Genomic DNA, 23,753 nt, shown 5'->3' with positions numbered 1-23,753 from the left:
ATTGATGTTGAATTATCGCCCAGCCCTAAAACTAAGATAATAGTACATTTAGTTTATGACTTAGTCTAAGTATGTTGTTTTGGGGTTAAGTTCGCTTGGGTCTACTATGCTACTGTTTTTAATGATTGTCATTGCTTAAGAACCAAATGTTGTGTTTAGGAGGTATTTGGTGCAAAAAGTTTGAAAAGCACTGTATTAAAGTAAAATGTGTGGAAAACGAGTGCAACAATGGTTAAGTGTTTCTTTTTCCAGGTGAAATTAACCACTAGTTCACTCCACACCAATCTAATGGAATCAACTCATGGTATTTATTTATTTATTTCAGTTATATTCGCTTTAATGCACCAAGTGGAGCCATTGTTTGACTCTTTAATGCGCAACTACACGCCTGCTGCTCCGAATTCTGTGGGTAAGTGTGCAACAAAGAGCCCCAAGTGTCAACTTCCCTGGTGGTCTTCGCAAATTAAAATAACAACCACAAATGAGGGGTTGTCGGGGGTTTATGGCCTGTTTTCGTCTGCTACCTACCCGCGTGCTTTCCACCACAAACCCTTCCGCATTTTCCTGCCGCTCTTGGGCTGTGACGTGTCGTGCTGACGGCGGCCTCGGAGCTCGGAGGAGCGGGGGGCTACTAGCATGACAAGATCAGGCTCCAGACGCCTTGCCTTGCTTTGAGTGGAGCTCCAGATACACCCCCCGACCCCTCCTTCTCTACTCCTCCGCGGCCCGCCCAAATAACACCAAATTCCCGATTGAATCTAGCCCGAGTCTGGGGTAGTGGGGGGGACCGAGCGGCCCTGGGAAGCCGAGGAGCGGACGGAGGCCATCCCTGCTGCATCTGGTACGGGGTTCCATGGGGCTCCTTGTTGCTCGTAAGGCGGCCGCTTGCAATGCGAATTGGGCATTTGCTCGTGTTGGTTGTGTATCTTCTATTATTATGATGATTATTATTGCATGCATGAGACCGTTTAATGTATCCATTAATTCTCGCCGAGAGGCCGCAAAAAGAAGCGGTGTGGCCTTTTCTTCTTAGGCCCAGGCCCGAAGAAAGGCCACAATTTGTACCGGGAATTTGGGCCTATCTGTTAGCTAGCGTGCTAACCAACTCGCTAGCTCGGAAAAAGGAGCGGATTTATTTCCAATATAACGACTTCCGCCACGCCTGTATTGTTTCAACACTTTATACGCGCGACAACCCTCAATTGTGGTGCTGTTCATGTGTTTTCCTTTGGTTTGTTTATTCTACATACGTGAGTTAAATTAGCATTCGTTTGTACATGAAGCTAACAAAATGGCGGATGCTGGTGTGATTAAAAATTGGCTGTGGCAAAGGTGTGCATGTGTGTGTGTTCCTCTCTTCCAAAAAAAGCTGCTCACGACATGTGGACCTTCTTCACTGTTTTCTGTATTCTACTCTTTCAGATGACTGCTTTGCATAAATTTGTATTTAGAGTCGGTTTCACGTGTGTAAGTCAGCTCTTCTCCGGTGGCCAGTGAAGCACTATGCTGTTATTCATTTTACTTGGCTGTTAATATCGGTTTGAGTCTGCCTTTGGTTGATTCGGTTTGCTGGTGTACGTTTTTGAGCTAATTAACCGCTCGCTGTTGTGCAGCATCGTTCACGCCATAGATGTCTTTTTCGCCTGGATTTGGGGGTGGGGGGGATGGTACCCCCAGCATCCCTCATCACTAGTTACCCTTCTGCATCCCTCTCCGTGTGCGTGGTGGGAAAGTGAGTGTAAAAAAGATGTACACTATCACAGGAAGGTGGTGCTAGTTTCCTTGTAAAGGCTTTATAGATGGATGCATGGCCAAAGTAAGCGAACTTTGAAATTGTGTGTGAATGTTAAGTCATTAGACATTACTGCATAATGCATTTATAAAATCAATGACCATTTGTCATGGGATCCATTTCAGACTGACCCACCATTGATTAAGATTTAGAGACAAACTTGACAAATTTAAACTAGTTTTCCGCTCATCCCGTGTTTCAAACGCTTTGAAATGTATGAACCGCATGTAAACCTGGTTAAAATACACTTTTAAAGTGTTCCTTCTCATTTTTCACTTCTGCGGCACAGCTCTCCCAAAAAGAAGCGCAGTGTGCTTGCTTCAAGTTATTTGTCACCCCATTTAAGTTTGCTGTTTAACTCATAAAATAAAAGCGAATTAACTCATTCACTGCCAGACATTTTCAGACCCTCTTTTACCCTAATATTCGAAAATTTGAAAAAAAATATAAATAAATCCCTGGGATTGAATGGCTGGACTGTGAAAAGACAAGTACATTCGTCAATGGCAGTGAATGAGTTCAACATTCTGTATGTAAACCAAAATGTTCAACCAATCCCTGTAGATTAATGAAAGTCTGCAAATTTAATGCTAATTTATATTGAAACACCACAGATGGTCCAATGGATGTCAGCATGAATGTTACTTTTTTGCCTCTGTTACTTGCTGTTAATTACGCTGCATCTCATCCAGTAGACAACAGTGCTGCCCACATGTTGCAGCACTACTCTGAAGGCGCACTCTTGAATTCAGACATGCCTGTATTTTGGTAAAATTTGGGATGTAACGATGATGCGAACATTGAACTGTTGTATAGTGGGGGTTTCCTGTACATCACACCATATCATATAAAATACCAAAGACCTGGTAAATATGTAAACAATTGATCGAATGACAATGTGATTAGATGTTCAATGAGGAATCATCCAACAATGATACAAAACTGTAATGTTTTTAAAATTGTTTTGCCTGAGAAAAAAAAGATCATCTTTTTAGTGCACCTTAATAAGAACCTTTTTCCAAAGTTCTAATAAATGTAGAATAGGGGTTACGGTTAAAGGATTGTTCTTTGATTCTCATAGTCATACATTTGGCATTAATCATATTAATAGTTGTAAGTTGATAGGATGGTTTTAGTCTTGATATACGGCTTGAAGTTTTATTTTTATTTTTTTAAAATGCTGTTACCCATAGTGTGGAAGACCTAAGTTTCTTTTATCATTTGTTTTCAGCTTTCCAGTAACAAATGAAGTGCGAGGACAATGGATGAGGAGGTCACCAGGCTTTCAATACCTTCTGAAGAACCTAAAATAATAATACACGGATCGGGTAATGAGCCATGCTTGTATGAATGTTTGTATGTATCAAAAAGAATGCTGACGCCATTCAGTAGAGCGTGCTGGGGTATTTGAAGAAGCAGGATTCTTAGTTTAGCCAGATAATTTTGACCTAAGAGTTTATGTGCATGCATGACAATGAGCCATTCAATCCTATGGATCTTTATTTTGAATAAACAAATGCTCTGCATGCTTATCTGGCTAACTGGGTAATCCTGCCTCTTCCAGATGAGGGTGGTGCCGGCGGGCAGGAGTTTGTTGTGGAGCTTCAAGAGACTTTGTTGGTGTCAGAGGGCGAGGGTGAAGGCATGGCGGTGCACAGGTTTGCCCCAGACGAGCTAGTCATCCAGGATGCTGTTGAGGATGTGGTATCTGAGTATGTGCACTGCGATGAAGATGAAGATGTCGCTGTAGAAACCTGCGTGATGGCCTTGGATGGTGAGGAGGAAGGCGTCGCCATGGGTGACATCCCTGAAGACGGCCTCGACCCCGAGCAGCAGGATGATGACCAAGATAGCTGTGGCGATTATCTGATGATATCATGTAAGTTAAAGCTTTGTAGTGAGAATCTTGCTTTGTGTTCATCAAAATGTAATGATCGTGTGAAGATAAAAACTGTCATAATCCAGGGTTCCTAGTAAAGTATGGAGGTAGATTTTATGCGTTTCCAAGTCTGGAAAATGGAAACTGTTGTATGGAAAAATGTGTATAGTTCCAAGAATACAGTAGATAAAATTTATCTTGTTTTTCCAAGTGGCTTGGCTTATCTATACAAGAGTCTTTTACAAAGCTTCAGGCCTATTGTGTGAGAAAACAAAGGAAATCTTTGGTGCTGCTTCCAAATATTCCCTTTTTGTTTTTCAATCATCCCTCAAGATATCACACATTAGAAGTTCTAATAAGATTAAAGTGTCCCTGCAGAAATGTTTTTTTTAAATTGATTTATCCATGCATCAATTTTTTTAAATAGCATTTGTCCTCATTAGGGTCAGTAGAGTGAAAGGCTATGCCAGCTGATTTTGGATGAGAGGCGGTATACACCATAGACTGAGCGACAGCCAATCACATTGCACATTTAGACCACAACCATTCATACCTATTCGCCATTGGACCATTAAGAGTCTTCAATGACCCTAACATGCATGTTTTTGGAATGTGGGAGGAAGCTGGAGAACATGCAAACTCCACATAAGAAGTTAATCACGACTACACCATGCTGCCAATTGATATTTTTGATTGTCAATTGTCCTCTGATCAAACTAGGAAATGCAGTCAAGTTGAACCCTAAAAAAGTTACGCAGAATAGATACCTAGAGGTTTGCGGAAAACTACACTCATTATAAATGATTAATAAAGGCATATCGTTTTCCAAAAGAATTCCCTTTATTTTGTCTGGCAATAAGAGTCTGACAAAAATACGGAATTTGGGCATTTCAAATGTGCCGGAGTCACCGAGAGTAGTCAATGTCACCAGCACGTGCGGTAAATTGTTAAGTAACATTAGGCGCTCTCTGTCACCCTCACCAGTGGATGAAGCTGGTAAAATGGTGTCAGAAGATGGGACAGAGGTAACGGTGGAGGGTGCAGTGGAGGACCAGGAAGTGGAGAAGGATGAGGATGGGCAAGAGGTGATCAAGGTGTACATCTTCAAAGCTGACTCTGGGGAGGATGACATGGGTAAGAGCATTCAAACCGAAGCATTTACCCATCGTTTTTTTGTATCACAAACAAAGAGGAGACTTTATGTATGATTCTATTGTATTTTATTTTTTTGGTCCTGCAGGAGAATCAGTCGACATCAGCGATGGGGACATGGAGAATGTAGCGCTGTCAGATTCGGGCCAAACGCTTCGAGAGAAGATGGTTTACATGTCTGTCGGTGATTCTCATCACCAAGAAAACCACGGTGAGTGAATTAGTGCAACCAAATTGTAAACATTGCAGACCTCGGAAACTTCACAAATCTGCGTCGTCCGTTTGTTTGAGGTGAAGAACTTGCTTTTATGCTTGTGCGCAAGGATTTTGTTACATTTTTGTTGGGTGGCCGCTTGAGTTTTCTCAGGTTTTATAAATCTGTTAATAATACTGGAAGTCAGTGAATCAACCGCTCTTGACATGCCGGTTGTACTGATGTAATCTTATTGATGTCATTATATTGTCCTCACAGGTGTGGAGGATAGTGAGAGCTGTGAAAACCGTAACGGAGCCGCAAGCGCGCTGCTGCACATCGACGAATCGGACGGTGTGGATGAAATAGGCCGACAGCGCAACAAGACCAAGCGGCGAACCGAACCTCGACAAGTCCAAACAGGTACAAAATGCAGCCGGGGAGATGGTCCCCCCTTCGAACACACTGAAATTCAAATTGTACAACTTCAGTGTGCATGGTTCTATTTCGCTTCCACATTATCGCATGCATTACATGTGTTTTGAGGCCCATTCAAATGTATTCTGTACCCATCAGTTATCTTTCACATATCCGGGTCTGGATAATGGGGTTACAGGGTACTTTGTAGATAAAACTAGAATACTAGCCTTGTTTATGTTTTGACTCAGAAGTAAGCCAGGGCTAGTTAGATGTTTAAGACAGAACTTTGCTGCTAAAATAGGATCTACAAGCCACAATTTTTCCATACCATGTCCTCAGACTTGAAGGTGCTGATTCTCGTACTGGCGGTTTTGCAGCTCTGTGAATAATGCGAGACCCAAAGCGGACACCCTCTTGCACATTGACTGTTCCTAGAATTCATGTATATTAAACATTGTATCCCAACCTTTTATTGGGCTCAATTTAAGGCACATATTTTACATTACATTATGTTGCTCTTATTTCTCCTCCCCAGCCATCATCATCGGTCCCTATGGTCAACCTCTGACGGTGTATCCCTGTATGCTTTGTGGCAAAAAGTTCAAATCGCGCGGCTTCCTGAAGCGGCACACAAAGAATCATCACCAGGAGGTTATAACCCGAAAAAAGTACCAGTGCACGGACTGTGACTTCACCACCAACAAAAAAGCCAGCCTCCACAACCACATGGAGGTGCACGCCCTGAGCAGCAAGGCCCCCTTCGAGTGCGAAATGTGCGGCAAGGAGTTTCACCAGCAGGCGGCGCTCTTCTCCCACAGACTGCAGCACCACCAACGGGAGGCCAAGAGTCAGCAGACTCCTGCGCCGCCACCCGCCAAGACGCACAAATGCAAGTTCTGTGAGTATGAAACTGCCGAGCAAGGACTGCTCAACCGACACTTGTTGGCCGTTCACAGTAAAAGCTTCCCGCACATCTGTGTGGAATGCGGGAAAGGTTTCCGTCACCCCTCGGAGTTGAAGAAACACATGCGCACGCATACAGGCGAGAAGCCTTACTCCTGCATGTACTGCGACTACAAGTCTGCGGACTCGTCCAACCTCAAGACTCACATCAAGACAAAGCATAGCAAGGAGATGCCATACAAGTGCGAGCGCTGTTTCCAGACGTTTGCCGAGGAGGAGGAGTTAAACCAGCACGCACTGACGCACGAGGAAAATAAGACCCACCATTGTGCCCACTGTGAGCACAAAAGTTCCAATTCCAGCGACCTGAAACGTCACATCATATCCGTGCACACCAAGGACTACCCGCACAAATGTGCCGTTTGTGGCAAAGGCTTCCACCGACCGTCCGAACTAAAGAAGCACTCGGTGGCCCACCGCACCAAGAAACTCCACCAGTGCCGGCACTGCAACTTCAAAAACGCCGACCCCTTTGTCCTCAGTCGCCATATTTTGTCCGTCCACACCAAGGAGCAGCAGCAGCAGGCCTCCCCTGAAAAGAGCGAGCCCAAGAGGACAGAGACGCACTCTCCCGCGGCGTCCCCCAAAAAGTCGGCCCCGAGCGCCTCCTCCGGCTCCGGCCCGCCCACTAGAGTGAGCGCAGCCAGCTTAGCGAGCAGTGTGACTGTGGTTATCGGCAAAGGACAAAAAGAGCGCCGGATTTACCAGTGCCAGTATTGCGACTACAGCACGGGCGACGCGTCGGGATTCAAGCGGCACGTGATTTCCATCCACACAAAGGACTACCCGCACCGCTGCGAGATCTGTTCGAAAGGCTTCCGGCGACCGTCGGAGAAGAACCAGCATATCCTGCGCCACCACAAAGACGTGGTTCAGACGGAGTGACAGGACGGACCATCAAAATCCTGAGCACTGCACCGCTCACGTGAAACTTTGTGGAGCTTCTGCTGCACTTAGCCTGTCCTCTTCTTTACAGTGAACCCCCGTTTATCGTGGATATGTTCCAAGAGGTGAAAACCTGTGATAAAGACCGACCATAAAAAAACAACAAAAAAAAAAAACGTAATCTCCCCCTTTAAGCACGTCATTTGAATTAATTACAACTAGGACTGAATGATTTTGAAAAATGTCTAATTGCAATTACTTGTTAACTTACAAACGCTTTTGACTTGCAGTCCTTTAAGCATTCACTGCAACAACTTCATATATATATATATATATATATATATATATATATATATATATATATATATATATATATATATATATATATATATATACACATACACACACACACACACAAAAGCCAATCCAACAAAATGATCTTTTTTTCCCCCAAAATTGCAGTCTTTGTGACTTTAAATTTGCATTCTACGACATTGCAATGTTGATTTTAATTTGATGTGTTCAGCCGTAATTAAAACACACTTAATTTTAGTCAAACATACTTTTTAGAATATTCCTAAGCGCTTGTTCTTACTCGCTCACGGTCAAGAAGTCGTAATATCACTTTGAGGATGAAACAAAAGACTCGCTTGCATGGATCTCCATTTGTCACTCGAAGTTGAAGGTTACTATAAAATTGATAAATGAGACAGTTAAAAAATGTTTACTTAACCCCAAAAATGGTCCTGCAAATCCATATTTCCACCATTTTGATGCTAGCATATAGTGTGAAACGCCATAGATAGTCTAACAAGCTAGCATAGATGTTAAAGTAATTGCAAACCGTTAAAGCAACACATGCAATCAATGCATACAACAATATTCAGCCTTGCCTGTATAAAAATAAATAAATAAATAAATAAAACAATTAGAACTTCCTAATAAAGCAGAGGTGTGAATTTTCATCGCATCATAGCGGGGGTTCACTGTAATTGTCTTTTACAGCCTCAACCTCGTGTCTCTTCGCATGTATACACATGTACATAAGACCAATGCTCTTGGGGAGCAGCAGAACTCTCTGTAGACCTGCACTTTTTTTTTTTTTAAACTGCATGTTCCATGCTGTGGAGGGGGGAAGGTTGCATGACAGATAGTGCAAACCTCTTGTTTTTGATACGCTTCTTTTTCATTTTGCAGACTGCAATCATAACGGTCCTCATTTCATGTCTTCAAACCCAAGTGTAAAGTGTGTCTCCGAGTCCCGCTCTACTTAAACGGGCCGTGTGGATTAGGACCGCGTTTGCCGTAGCACTTGACACCTGGCTAAAGGTAAAGGCATTTCTCGAAAGCCGTGTGCCAATTATGTGTGACTGACTTCAAGCATTTGCTTCCTGATACTGAAACATCCACCTCCGGAGCATAGTGGCTTGTATTTTGTGACAAATCGCCAAGGCTATGTGTGTAGAGCGCACAGATGAGATGCAAACGATCATTCTGAGATTAGTACACAAATTCGGGGCATTCATTGTGAAGCGAATGTTCTAAGTGAAAATTCTACAAATAGCCGCAGGTTCATGATCCCCACCTTGGTCATCAGAAAGTGTCCAAATCGGTAGCTAATGATCATCAAGGCAGTATTTTTTTTCATGTTTATTTTTTATTTTTTTACACACGCCAGGGAGTATAATCCGCGTAAATTCAAAATGCCCGATTAGTCTTGACTCATGAATTATTTCTGAAGAAAGCTTTTCTGTCAAGTTGTCTATGAACAAACCTTTCAACTGGCACATTTAGATTGTAGAAATGGCCTCATTGTTGTTTGCCGACTAGGAAAACTTCACAATGGCCCACTTGGGATCCGTAGAGGACACCATGCGGTGCTGCCAGCTATAAATGGACCGTCTTTTTTTTTTCAACACACATTGCTCTTACCAGAAGGGAAAAAAACTGTAAATGTTTTTAGAAGCAACTTCAGAAGACAGGTGCTTGTGGTGTACTTTTTACATTTTTCCTCTTTTTCTTTTCCACCCTGTGATTTGTTTTTATATTTATTTCCATTTACAAGTTGTTGTATAGTTATGTGTAACTAGACTTCTATGGGACGTAAATTATTGTTTTGTATACAAATCTGTATAAAGCGTGTAGATGTAAACACTTGATGAAAGTGGGCTGTGTCAATCTGGATGTGTCGTATTTGTTAAGAAAAACATAATAAAAAAAAAAAGTATTTTAGCTCTTTGACCTTTATTAGCACACATGTGTAACCTCTTTGTTTGTCTTGACGGCATTGTCGAGTTAAGTTGAGGCTGGCAGGAAGCTAGGCAGCTGTGCACTCACCTAAATGAGGCAAAAATAGTGATAATCAATCTCTAATCGTGAGTTTAAACATAAATCTTGATCGTACCGTTTTGGGGGAGGGATGCAATGTTTTCAGCTTGGATTCCAGTTTCCAGGGAGAACTGCTTGAACGTCTCCAGCAGATCTGGGCTGAGCTCCGCACCGCGGCCTGTGGAACCACATCAGGTTAGTTGAGCACTGAAGGTTGAAATGTTACAAACTGAAAAAAATCAAGGTCGTTACCATATAGCTTGTTTACAACGGTGGGATGATCTCCAGATATCTTAACAGTATGAATCAGGGCATACTGGTCATACTTGACATCCACCACGCGCATGTCATTCTCATTGCCCCAACCTGATGGACAGAGGCGGACAGATCTCAGGAAGGCAGAGCCACTTGCGTGATAAATTGGCATTTGAACAGGGGTGACTCGCTGATGTGCACCGCGCGTTGGTCATTTAAAAAAAAAAAAAAAAAAAAGATTTGGAGCCATAGACACAAATTCATCACTACCAGTTCTACGTTTCAAATTCCAAGGATTACTGTTTAAAAATGAATTCTTCATTGGAATTTGGTAACAGCCCATGCACTGTAGTTTTGTTATTGTGCACACTCACTTGTGTATGTGAACTTTCCAGGCGTGTCGGTCTTCTTGGCCAGGTTGTTCATCCTCCAACATGTTCCATCAGATCTGCACAGAAACAACTAATACACGCTAAGCAGTGTCACCCTCTCCCACCGCAAAAATCCCTTTTTCCACCCGTCTCGCTCACTTTAGACTTGCATATGAAATTTCCAGGTCACCGTCTGCAGTCGGGTTGAGCATGGCGATGCCCATTTTCATGCTGGCGCGGTGCTGGATGAACCATTGGCCGTTAGAGGCGAAACCGATCAGGTACCACTTCCCTGCCATCTGTGGACGCATGCAAGATATCCTGAACGCTGCAGTGTACATGCAAAATGACACCAAATCATCTTTCCGCCCAGTCGAGACGTCTTACCCCCTGGACGTTGAAGTCAGCTGGGGGTATGACTTCTGCAGACGCCCCGATGGAGGCCAGCGCGGCCGCCAAAACTGTCACCAGCAAGACCATAGCCGGAAAACAAGGCAGGACGAAGAGGTAATGCTCTGCCTGCCTGACATCTCTTTATATAGTGGAGGGCTCACTTTCTCTCCCCTGCAAGCACACTCATAAACAAAATGGTAGCTGGGATGAGTCCAAACATGTTCACGCCTTACTTTGAACCCTATCACACTCAGAATTCAGCAAAATGTGCTTAAGAGTAACAGAGTTAGACCAATGTGTCATATTGCGTAATTCTTAATCCCCTTAGTTTGACTAAAAACGGAGAACAAAACAGTGGCTCCTCTCTGGTGTATTCCACGGCGGAGAGCACAGAATTAAATTCAGTTGTCAGCAGTTACAACACAAACAAATCCACGCATGAGAAACTACTGCATTCTCATGTTGCTACTCTGTCAATGCTCTTGCCACATCATTCAAACTGATATTACACCGATTTCTGGCGTTGACTTCAAAATGTCATCTAATGCCCATTTGGAGAAAGACTTAGCTTTAAGGTCAACTTTAGAATTGAAAAAATGAGTGTTGACTGAGTGATTTTAAGTATGTTCTATAAGTGCTGTCCTATGGTGAAACAACATATGCCAAAGTCGCCTTCCCCATGCCAGGGGGCTCGTTGCATAGAATCCTCACATACCTTGCCAGTTTAAACAGGTAAACCAGTAGCCCTGAGGAAACATGTAATTAATGTCATGATTTGCAGTATATTTTCACGAGAACACTTGAAACGCCTTAACTTGAAATGCCTTAACTGCCAAATTTGATGCCAATTTGCACACTGATTTTGAACCACCCACAGCTCAAGGTACAAAATGTGTGCTTTAGGCGAGACAGCGAGTCTCTATTCAAACACTTATGGCTCCTAAAATGTTTGAAAGTTTCCGCAGGAAGTTAAGAAATGAGATCATGGACATAAAAGCAATGACGCCATGGCGTCCCTCAAAACACCAAGTGTCCAACCAGAGGATTGTTGTACACTGCCATCTATAGGCTGATTTTCTACAATTCATTTATAAGGATATTATTTTTATATTCATATACAGTATTACAAAATATTATATTCCGAATCATTTTCTGTATGTTGTCCCGTTGGTACCTTGTAAAACTTGAGTGAGGTGATAATTCGGAACCCACGGGCCTCAGCTAAAACCTTAAAGTGGAAGTCAATGCAAACATATTTTTTTCAAGAATATGTTCTATGCAATCCCACTAGTTGAAACAAGGCATTCTGATAAATATTGCATTTGTGGAATAAGTGTTAATCCACTCGTTTTTAGCCATCACGGCTCTGATTCAGAAGACAGGTCAGCCGTGATTGGTCGTTGTGAGCAGTTGTGATGTCATTTTCAGTCGACAGAAAACAAAATGGCCGCCCCCGGAGATGGCTAAAAAGGGGTGCATTTTGGTGCTTAACTCATATTGCACTAACGCAAAATTAATCAGAATGCTGTGTTTCAACTAGTGGGCCTGCTGGGAACATATTCTTGAAAAAAAAAAAAAATGTTTGGGTTGACTTCCGCTTTAAGTACACCTGTACAATATAATGGAATCCCATACAAGACCTGTATAAAACATTTTGTATTTACAAAGATGATAATACTCTGTTTTGATTGACACTGTCAGTGGTGGTGGTTCACAATATGTTTATTATTGTGATTGCCATTGTGGGATAGAACTGCACAACATCATACAGAGAGGTGTTTAACTCAAGAGGCCCACATCCATTCACATGGTGATAAAAGAAGGGGATGCATTGATGGCTAAAACAAAAAATACCCTGAGTGCATTGACTTGGACATTACATGAAGACAATGTATTGATTTAAACAGCTTGCTCCACCCACCATATGCATTATAAAAAAGCAGAAAGAGCACATTAAATATCATACTCACGATGGTCAGGCCTTCATTAACATATTAATAATTGAAAGTATGTATTTACCACATGACTGCTAAAACAGTCACTGGCGACTTTTTTATTTCGCACGCGTTAAATGTATGTGCGTTTAATGTTTCAATCACGAAGCATGTAATATCCATATTTTGTTTCCATATTGAGATGTCCAATATTCATCGACAACAAAACGAAAAGCACCGTTTCTTGTTTTAAAAATACATGAGCTCCACTTTGTTAATGTTGAGTCGTATTCAAGGATGTGAAACTAGACCAAGTCGGGGGGGCGGGTTCGAGGACACGTCGAGGCATCAGCCATAGTGAGGAAGTCAACCCAGTTCTGGTAGAAGCCTCGCGAATGCGTTCCCGTGGCGACGGCGAGCCCCCACAGGCGACTTTGGCCCGTTTTGTTCCTCAGGGCCAGCTGGGCTTCCCGCTCAGTCACATTGAAGCTGATATTCGCCACCTGTGCCACCAGTAGGTACAGCAGCCCCCCTGTGACTATGACGCCGTACCAGGCGCAGGTGAAGCAGAGCGCTGAGCTACACATACCGACAGAGAGGGACATGAAAGTGTGCTACGGTTAAAAACGTGTGGCAAATATATGCATAACATCATCAGAGAAACTGTTAAGTCCTTCTCAGGCATGTGCACAGCGCCAAAATTATTCGTAACACGTAGAAAAAAAGCAGTAGTACTATATTTATAGCTAATCAGGTTTTTTTCTATTAACACAATCAACACAGTCAATAAAACAATCTGAGATGACATGGTTGCATAAGTGCACACACCCTCTTGTACATGATGTGGTTGTGTTCAGAATTAAGCAGTCACATTTAAATTCATATATATATATAAATAGGGGTCAGCACACACTTGCCACTGTTTAAAGAGCCTCTTATTAACCCGAAATAGATTAAGGTGTGTGCATGAGTACAATTCTCCTCAAATAAATGGCCCTCACATATCAAAACTCCTTGGGTTCAATTGATTGCAGACTGGGTATTTATAAAAAAAAAGAAATAGTTTAAGTTACTGATATCACCATCAACTAAAAGTATAAATAGTACAAAACCTGCAAGTACCTGATTTCACCAGTGCAACGTATCAAATAAAGTTAGTAGCATGCTATGAAAACGTTATATGGCTAACCAAACTGTATTCAGGAGTCAACATTTGTTTGGGATGAGAACAATATAATGTACCGCCCTTCCCCTGTATGCAGCGCGTACAATCAGTTGACTTGTTCACTTGTAGTTTGGGAACACATTTTGGTGGTCATACCTGGACTGAGAGTAGACGCCCGGGCAGTAGAAGAGCGCGCCGATTAGATACTGTTGAGGACACAGGCTGCGCAGCACCAAACTGATCCCATACAAAGATGTTAGCAGGAACACGCATAGGGTCAACAGGAAGCTGCGGTGGTTACCCTGCCCTACACAACTGTTTATCCTACAACATAGTGCACACACATTGATTTTGGGGATTAAAACCTTGTGTGATAGGCCATTATGTTTTAGGAGTTCCAAGAATGTTTCAAATCCATGAAAAGCTGTATTTTAATGTTTCAAAAGCTTCAAATGCAAAGCTTTGATTTATTGTATTATATTAAATTGAATACATCTGTTTTTTGTTTTTTTTTGCAAAATGTGTTGTTGGTAAAATAGACTTGAAAATGTTAAAGTGCTTAAAGCGAAAGTCAACCCAAACGTATTTTTTTTCAAGAATATGTCACGGTTCAATTTCAGAAAAAAGGGCAGCCGTGATTGGTCGTTGGAGGCAGTTGCGATGTCATTTTCAGTCGACAGAAGACAAAATGGCTGCCCCCCAGAGATGACTAAAAACTAGTGCATTTTGCTGCTTAAATTATATTCCACAAACGCAAAATGAATCAGAATGCTGTGTTTCAACTATCTAAACATGGCATTCTGCTTAATATTGTGTTTGTGGAATATTAAGCAGTAAAACTCTTAATATTAAGAGTTAAGCAGTGAATTCCACACGTTTTTGTCCATCACACGGGGCGGCCATTTTGCCATTTTCTGTCAACTGTAAATGACATCTCAGTTGTTCAGATAATGACCAATCATGGCTTAACTTCCGAAAATAGGTAACTGGGCCCTGAGCAACTGTGATGTCATTTTCGGTCGACAGAAAATGGCAAAATTGTCGCCCCCTGTGAGATAGAGAAAAACGGGTGGATTAGACTGCTTAACTCATATTCCACAAACACAATATTAATCACAAGGCCGTGTTTAGATAGTGGGCCTGCATTGAACATACTATTGTAAATATTTTTTTCCCCGTTGACTGCCACTTTAAATTGAACCCGAGAAGATATGTCGTAATCTTAGTTAGTGACCTGTTGTAAATAGGCTATAAAGTCACACACCAAACACAGTGGTGGTCCAGGCGTTGGACACAAACTCCACATGTTCTACAATGTCCCGCCCGAGGGGGTCGTGTAATTTTGCACACAGGACACCTGCTCCATTTTTGGCTCGGTATCGATCCTGAAAAAGAGGAGGACGCCTCTGTCTGGACGGACTCGGTGACATGCGGTGAACCCTTGGCATCCTCCTCGCGTGACGAAGTACTAACGAATCCCGGGCTCATCTTGGTCCGAACCAGAGACGCAATAGTGAAAATCATCCCCGTGGTCACGGTACACAGCTGCGTCCGACTCACGTCCCCGCGAGGTACAATCTCAGTGATGAAGAGATAGTACATGTAGGTGAGAGAGTAGAGCGCCAGTGTGAGGAAGAAGAGCGTGCGTCTCTTCCTCTTGTGGGTGGCGTAGTAGAGCCAGAGCACCAGGCCGGGCAGAGCGGTCAAGATCATGATACCCAGCAGGTAGTGCAGCGCCGCTACGCGCATCAGGAGAGGCAGCAGAACCAGTGCAGGGACCAGGGAGATCTCCAAGTTGTCAATCAGGGCCCCCAGTAGGAATGAATGACATCCACTCTTTGGTGCTTTGTCCCTCAGCCATCTACAAATAGATAGTTCGATTGATGAAGAGGCCGACAAAACAATGCGCTGATGGATAGACGGATATGAATGAAATGTCGTATCCTTCCGTAGTCAGTGCACGGACATGACATTGCGTGTGAGGTTTAGGTATACTAATGTACCTCCATACCTGTTGAAGGCCTCATCCAGATCCTCACAGTCACAATAACATCCATACTGGAATACGTCACATTCGCAGCAACACATTGGATCATCCGGTTCCGGAGGTTTTAACTTTTCCCATTTCATGGCGGCTTACTTTGACCTACGCACAACACAGTCCCCAAATCTTTCACTTTAGGACAAACATTTTATCAGTCAGTGAGAGTGCATTTATCGTTACCGTATTACAGGCTAATTTATCTGGATCCCACGGGGTGGCTTAAAAAATGAATCGTTTCTATAATCAGCCTTTGGTGCTTTCAACGTAATTTGTTGAAACAAGGCCACTGTGTCCCTCCAGACAAACTATCTGGGCCAATCAAGTTCCCAATATGCAACTGTAATGCACTTGAGCTACTGTCTAACTACTGTATGTTATTATTGCGTATTTCGTATCATTCAATAAGGACATGAAATGTCATCCTTCAATGTGTCAATCAAAATGAGCATTCTTAGTATAGGCAGATGGTTTGATGCATTTCTTGTATTAATTCAAATTAGAGCGTTATTCAGTGTATTCATTATCTATAAAGACTAACGGATAATTCCTCTATTTCTATTTGTCCACCTAGGACAAACATTTTCAGTGTTTAACTTGCCTTTTATCTCCAATTTCCAATGTTTAACTTACCTTTTTATCTCCAAACACAGATTCAGATACACCCCTGAGAAAAAAATTGTAAAAACGTCTCTCGGTCCTAGCTTCGGCTTCAGCTTCTTGCAGCTCTTGTGTGAGTCAATGATGGCAAAAAAAAAAAAAAAAAAAAGTACCGGTTAAAAAGAAAAAGGGGGAAGAAAAAGTTTTCACGTCTCCGCTGTGGTGTTTCCGTGTCAAAGCAATGAGATGGTTGCCTTCAAGTTCTCCCATCAATTATTGTTGCTTCCTCACTTCGGGCACAAAAAATTCTTTTTGAGCAAATTCAACAAAGTTTTACCGTCGTCACCCTTTTAGGTCTGAATTAAAAACGTAGTTTGATTGGCTAAGGGAGCTTTGTTGTTGAGTGTCAGCAGCCTCCCTGGATCCACACTGGCCCGGCTGTATAGGACAAGGCTGCATAATATTAGCCACATGACAGGCAGCGTAGTAGATGGACGTGGAGCGGAGTGGAGTGATGTGATGTGATGAGCCACCGGGCAGCTCCACCCACCGGGATCACATTTCCTCCTCGACACCAGCAACCTGACCTTGCCGCTTGCTCATAGAAAACTCTGGAAGACTTTGTTTGTGTCTAGTCCAGTTCTTGTTCTGATACTCATTTCTTTGCATTCCGATTTGGGCAATTTTAGAATCGACAGTGTTGTAATGGCCATAAATGATTATTATTTCATGTACAACAAACTAAATGTATGATTTGATAAAGTGTCAGGTTTATAGTGTGACCCTGCCGTATGGTCCACTTTCATTTGTTGTTTTGTAGTCATTTTAGCACTGCAGAAAAAGCGTGGGGAACAGCTGAACTTTATTTGGGCTTAATTCCAGGGTATTTAAATGGCGGCGGCTGCATACTGATTCCCAGTTCACATGGCTTTGAATATGATTAGTTACTTCTGAACGCAGCCACAGTGTAAAGAGGGTGTGCGCACTTGCGCAACCACATTATCTCCGCTGTTCATTTTTACTTCCCCTCTTGAAAAGATTCAAATGTTTTATTTAATTGAGTTGTACAGGATATGGGTCACTTTAATGGTGGAAGCATTTTTTTTTTTTTTTTTAATGATTTTTCTTGGTCTCATTTTTTTTTTTTTTTTTTTTTTTTTTTATCACCAAAATCAAACAGTTTCAAAGCGGTTAGCACAGCCACCACACAGTTATGAGGTCAGGGGTCTTGTTATGTTCTTCTTATGCCTGCATGGGTGAGTGAGTGCGAATGTTTGTTTATATGCGCCTTGCATTTAAATAGACTCCAACTCACACCTGACTCTTATGAGGATAAGCGCTATAGAAAATAATAATTTAACCATTCGTGAGTAAAGAAAAAAAGTTTCGCAACCCATTGTATGGTAAAGACTAGAAGTGCTGCTTTTATTTTTACTAGCACTCTGCTATGAACTGTAAATTGGCATTTAGGTGATGTCAGGAGAGCAATTGTAGTAGAGCGTGAACCAGGACGCACCCTCGTTTTTCTTCCAATGTTTCACTGATTATCAGAACGTCATCTAAAAAGAGCCATGTGCATTATGAGATAAAGGCCCGAGCCTTATGAGGTCACTGAAACCTTTTTAATGTCCGTGTGAGTCTGGATGGACTCAAATCAATGCAGCGCAAAGCTGCTGCTCTTGCTCCTGTGGCTTTTGTGCCTCCATTAGTCTTGATGGACGCCGGAACTGGAGATACACAGGCCGCCTCTAATCTATTTTGGAGGAATTACTGCCGCAATTTGAACGGGCGAGCGTGTGATGAGTGTACGACTGCACCACAAAGATGGAGGATTGGCCGGTGAGCTTTTGAAAACTGTGACCTCATCATTTTGGATGTCTTGACTTAGTTCAAATTGGGTCTTCATTTGGGGTCAAGGAGTCCCAATATTTGTGGGGAATTAAAAAAAAAAAAAAAGAGTAGTAAGTTGTTGTATTATGGTTGTCGGTGTCTGTATACAGTAATCTTCATATGACCCTGACAACAGTAAGTGTTAAAGTAAACGTATGTATGGCTGCATTTCTCTTGGCACACAATCAGTGTTTGTGTGCCACCTACCGTCTCGTTGCAATTCGGCAGATTCCGCCCCCCACACGTCCACATTTAGCAGTGTAAAAGGGGCAAAGTGTCATATAAATGACCACTCTTGAATTACACTTCTTGCATCTCACGTTTTTGCAAGTGTCCACTCAGCAACAAATTCAAAGAAAAGCAACAGATTATTATTGCCTGATTATTATTTTATTTCACGAGACACACTTGACATTACATAGACATCTGTTTTGCTACAACATAACTCTAAAAGACTCATTCATCCACATTTTACACGTAATATCAAGTATAGAATCCACAAAATCACATTATCATCAGACTTTGGAGGTTACGGGTTGGACGATCGGTCCGCCTTCCCTCCAGACAACACGATGTCCCTTTAGCCATGTGCATATTCCCAGTAAACTCCCGTCTCTGTGCAGCAGCACTTAACTGTTTCAACTGCAACGTTAAGATGGATAAATAAATACGTACTGACCGGTCCTTTACACAGTTGAGGTAAATCAACAGGATGAAATGTGTGCACATGATGGAATGCTTACATGGGAGAGTAAACACAAAAGGAGTTCACGTGACATTCAGAAATAGGACCGTTTAATCTGCACTAGACTGCACCACCAAACATGGTTGAGAAATTGTGGGGGGAGGTGTTTCAAGGTTGAGGAACTCATTCCTCTAAGGTCCGGAACGCATTCTGCATGTCCTCCAGCAGCTGTGCGTAGTCTGCTTTTATCTTAGCTTCCCCATCCTTGACTGGGTCCTGAGGTTGTCCATTAGTTGAAAGACAGTGACACAAAACAGGAGGAAAATGAATGAGGTTGATTAAGTGTTGGTTTAGATGGTGAGATGTTGGTTTGCTACGTTGGTTATAAACTTTACAGTCGGCGGTACCTTAAATTTCATCGAGCTGATCTTGTACAAGATCTCGCCCAGGTGCTCCCTGATCATGGCCCAGGTGATTTTGTTGTCGCTCTGAGCCGTGGACTCTACGGCGTGCCGCGACATGTCGTAAAAGGCGATCATGTTCGAGAGGATGCCGACCGTTTTGTAGAAGGGGCAGAATCTGTTGGCGGAGGGGCGGGTGGGGTCAGGTGAGGACAAAAACATTTTGTGTGGCACTTACGATGCTGTTGTCCTCACCTGTCGTAAGGGGTGTAACCGTTCTGCTGCAGGAAGTCATCTTTAATGAGCTTCGCGACTTCCAGCGTGATCTTGTCGGTCTCGGCCAGAGAAGCCTGAGCACAAAACATAACCCAAGATTGCATGACGATTTTTTTTTTCCTTATCCTCTGTCGGGCTTCTCACATTTGAAAAATTTGTTCCGTTAAAAATGATTCGTGCGCCTCGCTTTAGCTTTCCAAATCTTTTCCCCCCCCTCACCTTTCCTACAAGCTGCACTATCTCAGCCAAGTCTTCCTCCTCCTGGAGAATCTCCTTGGCTTTTGTGCGAAGAGGCACAAACTCCGGGAAGTGTTTATCGTAGTACTCATCCAGCGCCCGAGTATACTTGCTGTAGCTAATCAGCCAGTTCACGGATGGGAAGTGTTTTCTCTGAGCCAACTTCTTGTCGAGTCCCCAGAACACCTGAAAGGACACAAATGAAGGAAATAGCGTCATAGTAGATGAAGTGTGTCTCGTGAATAAGTGCATCCTTGCACTACTAGTCACCACTTGCCTGTACAATGCCCAAAGTAGCTGATGTGACGGGATCTGAAAAGTCTCCACCAGGGGGAGACACACTAGAAAAGTTAAACCAATAATGAATGTGTAGCAGCATAAAGTAGGGCTTATTTCACTTCTTGTTAATATGAAAGCCATCTTACGCTCCTACGATGCTGACACTGCCTTCTCGCTCGGGATTCCCCAGACACTTGACGCGTCCCGCTCGCTCGTAGAAGGAGGCCAGCCTGGCGCCCAGGTAGGCCGGGTATCCGCTGTCTACACACGATGCCAACCAAGTCGCCGTTCACAAAATGGCATTTTTCCTCCCTCATTTGAGTTTGTGGCACACGTCCGGATGACTCACCGGCGGGCATTTCGGCCAATCGGCCGGAGATTTCTCTCAGAGCTTCGGCCCATCGCGACGTTGAGTCGGCCATCATGCTCACGTTGTAACCCATATCCCTGAAGTATTCAGACAGTGTGATGCCTGCCCAAGTGATCATGAAATAAAAATGAGCACTAAGTGAAGGACAGTTGGGGGATGATGTTTTTTTTGTTGTTTTTTTTTTGGTACCTGTATAGATCGAAGCCTCTCTGGCAGCCACAGGCATGTTGGATGTGTTGGCAACGAGTGCCGTTCTCTTCATGATGCTCTCGACTTTGCCGCCCACTTCCATTGTGAGCTGTTGGGCAAGGTCAGTATGAATATTGTGATCAAATTGTGATGATTTCAAAAGTTTTAATTCAATCGAGTCAAGGTCTCTCGCTAACCTCTGGGAAATCTCGCAGCACCTCCGACATTTCATTTCCGCGCTCCCCACACCCAACATAGATGATGACATCACTGTTGGAGTATTTGGACAACGACTGGGAGATGACGGTCTTTCCGCAGCCGAAGGCTCCTGGTATAGCTGTGGTGCCGCCCTGCACGCAGCTGTAAAGTGCGGCACACGCAGCAGTTTTTATTGTTTTAGCACAAAAGCTAAATGTTTGTGTTATACCCAGGAAGCCTCACGGGAAAAGTGCGTCCAGGACTCTCTGACCGGTGAGCAGTGGATGATTGGCAGGTAGTTTTTCGGTAACTGGGCGGACCTGCCGCACCGGCCACACCTGCACCATGGTAAACTTCTCCTTGAGGCCTTCAAAATCTAGTTCGAGAACCACATCCTAAACGAAAAAAAAAAAATGACAAAAATACACAGTTGCTCATTTCTAATCATACACAAACGACAAAGGAACTTTTTTTGGGGGGGGGGGGAGGACTCACAGAGACGTCGTAGTTTCCGGGTGGGGCCACGTAAGTGACTGTGCCTCTGCTGCGAGGCGGAAGCATCAGTTTGTGCTTTATGAGGGAGTTCTCAAACACCATGCCGTAGATGTCGCCACCTGTTATGTGACTGCCAACCTACAAAAGATGGAATGTCATTAGTAGTAACTAACTTACAGCGGTAAAAGAATACTAAAAACTCAGCCCTGAATTGAACAAAATGGCAAACTGTCTAGTTAATAATGTTGAGATACTGCAAACATTTTCTGCTACAAAACTCTTTTATTACTTAAATTGCAGACTTGAAAACTAGTTATCCATCAATTTGTTGTCCTATATGTATTAATAAGATTAGGTGAAGAAACATTTATGGCCCTTCTGAGGAAAACCATAACTACAATGTTGCCCGGAACAGTTTTTTTTTTTTTTGTCATTACTTCACTTTGTCAAGTTGGACTAATAACACAATGATGTTTTGTTATCCACCAAGCATCAACATCCACCTAAAAACATACCCGAAGACTTTGGATCGGGGTAAACTCCCATTTGAGGTCTCTGTTCAAGGCGCCAATGTTCACTCCTCTTGGGATGTAGATGCTTTGCGTGAGGTCATTGATGTCTTTTAGTGGTCGCTGGATGCCGTCAAAGATGGAGCCCATGACTCCTGGTCCCAACTCCACAGAGAGGGGTTTACCTGTGCGAAGAACTGGATCACCCACGGACACGCCAGCTGTGGTGCTAAGTTAAGGAGAGCGACAAACTGCTAAACAACACGACAATGAATACCAAATGATAGTTTACCTGCGGAATATATGGATTTCACAGCTTTTGTAACAGTCAATGAGCATGGCTTGCTAAGTGTTTGACTCCAGGGGAGCTACCAGAGTATAAAAACAGGATACAAGTCTCCTCATAGACCTGGATGGTGGCCATGTCTCCTTCTAAACGGATGATCTCTCCCACCAGCTCGCTGTGGCCTACACGGACCAGCTCGTACATGGCGGCTCCAGCCATCGCTGTAGCTGTCACCACTGGGAGACAAGAGAACAAATATTTATGAACAAACAATGGCTATGGGTAAACTAAATATTTACGATGCAATATGGGGATAAGGGAACATTTAATGATTTATGTTTAGCAAGGGGCATCATTTAAAAAAAAAAAAATGAGCACTGAAATTTGAGCATGTATTTTTAATAGGAAACTAAACCAGACCTGGTCCAGAAACTCCATGGACGTATCCAAACTGGCTTTCTCGCTCCGCATCCTGGATCTTTGGAAGTTTTGAGGTATCCATCTTGACAGTTCCTCTTCTGAAAGACCCATTGAGACATATGCGTTAGCGGCGTTACACACACACCACCAGACCATTGAAACAAGCGCAGAGACTTCAACATCTCCAATGTCAATAACAGGCCAGCTCACATGACCCGATGCCGCAGTATGAATGACAGCACAGGGTCACTGGCTAACACGGATGAGGCAAAAACATTTAGCGTCGATTACGACCGTCACTTGTTTGTCTCGCTTTTGGTTAACACAAATTTAGTGTTTCTTGATTAAATCGTTAGTCGGGGTAAAGTTGATCGTGTACACGTACAAGTCAGCTGACTGGCTTGCAACGACATGCTAACGTCATCATCCGCATCATAAACGCGTAAAATCGTCATTATTTCCGAAAAAATGACTCAAGAGTAATATTAACGAGTGGCTCAAAAGTCAGCTAAATGCAATTAGCAATGTCCTACCTCGCAGAGATGTACAGTTATCCAGGTTTGTCACTCACGTATTGGCTGCAGAGAGAAGCTTAGCTGTGCTAATCACCTGCCCGGCACTAGACAGGCAAGAAACGGGAAGAAACTGTCGCCATTGTGGCTCGGGCCGTTAGCTTCTATGCCGAAGAGTGAGTCATGTCTTGGAGCCAACATGGCGGCGAAAGCGCCACAGATTCCATGTCATAGGTCGATGCAGTTATACGAGGTTCGCTACTGACATCTATTGGACATAATTGCTAGCTTCACCTCAACTCACCGTCATGCAATTGCAATTCATTCTTTAATGACAAATAATTTATAAACATGTTTTTTGTAAACGATATTTAAACATTGTACTGTATTTCGTCATTTATTTTTTGTTCTACATTAAAGTGCATTCCACTGCGAATGGTGGCTGTCTACACAGAGCAGATTTGACTTCAAAGCCATTGCAAAGTGACAAGCATGCTAATGATAATAATTTTGTTAAATGTAATGTACTTTGTTATAGCTGCAGCCGTTATGAAATGCGCTCCATAAAAAAAAGTTGTATTCTATCTTATGCCATACCTTACAAGAGGTTAGGTGCGTTCATTCTCCCCCCCCCC

The 23,753-nt window shown here is 43.0% G+C and overlaps 4 protein-coding genes across 12 annotated transcripts; 1 reads left to right on the top strand and 3 right to left on the bottom strand.

The window, feature by feature from the left end:
* Nucleotides 1-355: 355 nt before the first annotated feature.
* Nucleotides 356-9,516, top strand: LOC147133484 (zinc finger Y-chromosomal protein). Of its 8 annotated transcripts, none has more exons than XM_086012577.1 (8): nucleotides 560-841; nucleotides 3,024-3,120; nucleotides 3,357-3,450; nucleotides 3,543-3,671; nucleotides 4,656-4,805; nucleotides 4,912-5,034; nucleotides 5,296-5,439; nucleotides 5,972-9,516. In XM_086012577.1, the coding sequence occupies exons 3-8, from the start codon at nucleotides 3,357-3,359 to the stop codon at nucleotides 7,282-7,284; spliced, it is 1,953 nt and encodes a 650-aa protein (XP_085868703.1). In that variant the 5' UTR covers nucleotides 560-841; nucleotides 3,024-3,120; the 3' UTR covers nucleotides 7,285-9,516. The 8 variants fall into 8 exon arrangements, with proteins under 8 accessions (XP_085868700.1, XP_085868703.1, XP_085868701.1 ...); XM_086012575.1 differs by having other exon boundaries at nucleotides 3,525-3,671; XM_086012576.1 differs by lacking the exon at nucleotides 560-841 and adding an exon at nucleotides 851-872 and having other exon boundaries at nucleotides 3,525-3,671.
* LOC147133483 (lipocalin) lies at nucleotides 9,510-10,791 on the bottom strand. Its single transcript, XM_086012580.1, has 6 exons — nucleotides 10,626-10,791; nucleotides 10,398-10,537; nucleotides 10,242-10,315; nucleotides 9,865-9,978; nucleotides 9,689-9,790; nucleotides 9,510-9,621 (listed from the first exon to the last, which is right to left on the bottom strand). Exons 1-6 carry the CDS (start codon nucleotides 10,716-10,718, stop codon nucleotides 9,602-9,604), a joined length of 543 nt encoding a protein of 180 aa, XP_085868706.1. The 5' UTR covers nucleotides 10,719-10,791; the 3' UTR covers nucleotides 9,510-9,601.
* Nucleotides 10,792-12,059: 1,268 nt separating this feature from the next.
* zdhhc23a (zDHHC palmitoyltransferase 23a) lies at nucleotides 12,060-16,834 on the bottom strand. Of its 2 annotated transcripts, none has more exons than XM_086012683.1 (5): nucleotides 16,405-16,834; nucleotides 15,742-15,876; nucleotides 14,995-15,591; nucleotides 13,887-14,054; nucleotides 12,060-13,144 (listed from the first exon to the last, which is right to left on the bottom strand). In XM_086012683.1, the coding sequence occupies exons 2-5, from the start codon at nucleotides 15,858-15,860 to the stop codon at nucleotides 12,871-12,873; spliced, it is 1,158 nt and encodes a 385-aa protein (XP_085868809.1). In that variant the 5' UTR covers nucleotides 15,861-15,876; nucleotides 16,405-16,834; the 3' UTR covers nucleotides 12,060-12,870. The 2 variants fall into 2 exon arrangements, with proteins under 2 accessions (XP_085868809.1, XP_085868810.1); XM_086012684.1 differs by having other exon boundaries at nucleotides 15,088-15,591.
* Nucleotides 16,835-18,629: 1,795 nt separating this feature from the next.
* Nucleotides 18,630-23,345, bottom strand: LOC147133481 (V-type proton ATPase catalytic subunit A-like). Its single transcript, XM_086012889.1, has 15 exons — nucleotides 23,140-23,345; nucleotides 22,607-22,704; nucleotides 22,294-22,422; nucleotides 21,907-22,121; nucleotides 21,392-21,529; nucleotides 21,140-21,291; nucleotides 20,896-21,058; nucleotides 20,699-20,807; nucleotides 20,489-20,611; nucleotides 20,286-20,400; nucleotides 20,138-20,201; nucleotides 19,843-20,046; nucleotides 19,603-19,697; nucleotides 19,354-19,525; nucleotides 18,630-19,222 (listed from the first exon to the last, which is right to left on the bottom strand). The coding sequence occupies exons 2-15, from the start codon at nucleotides 22,686-22,688 to the stop codon at nucleotides 19,130-19,132; spliced, it is 1,854 nt and encodes a 617-aa protein (XP_085869015.1). The 5' UTR covers nucleotides 22,689-22,704; nucleotides 23,140-23,345; the 3' UTR covers nucleotides 18,630-19,129.
* Between the last annotated feature and the right edge of the window lie 408 nt (nucleotides 23,346-23,753).

This window comes from Filicampus tigris, chromosome 17 (genome assembly GCF_054856515.1).
Source record: "Filicampus tigris isolate MCC_2025a chromosome 17, RoL_Ftig_1.0, whole genome shotgun sequence".
NCBI lineage: Eukaryota > Metazoa > Chordata > Actinopteri > Syngnathiformes > Syngnathidae > Filicampus > Filicampus tigris.
Note: the sequence above shows the minus strand (reverse complement) of the source record. Positions and strands in the feature narration are given on the sequence as shown.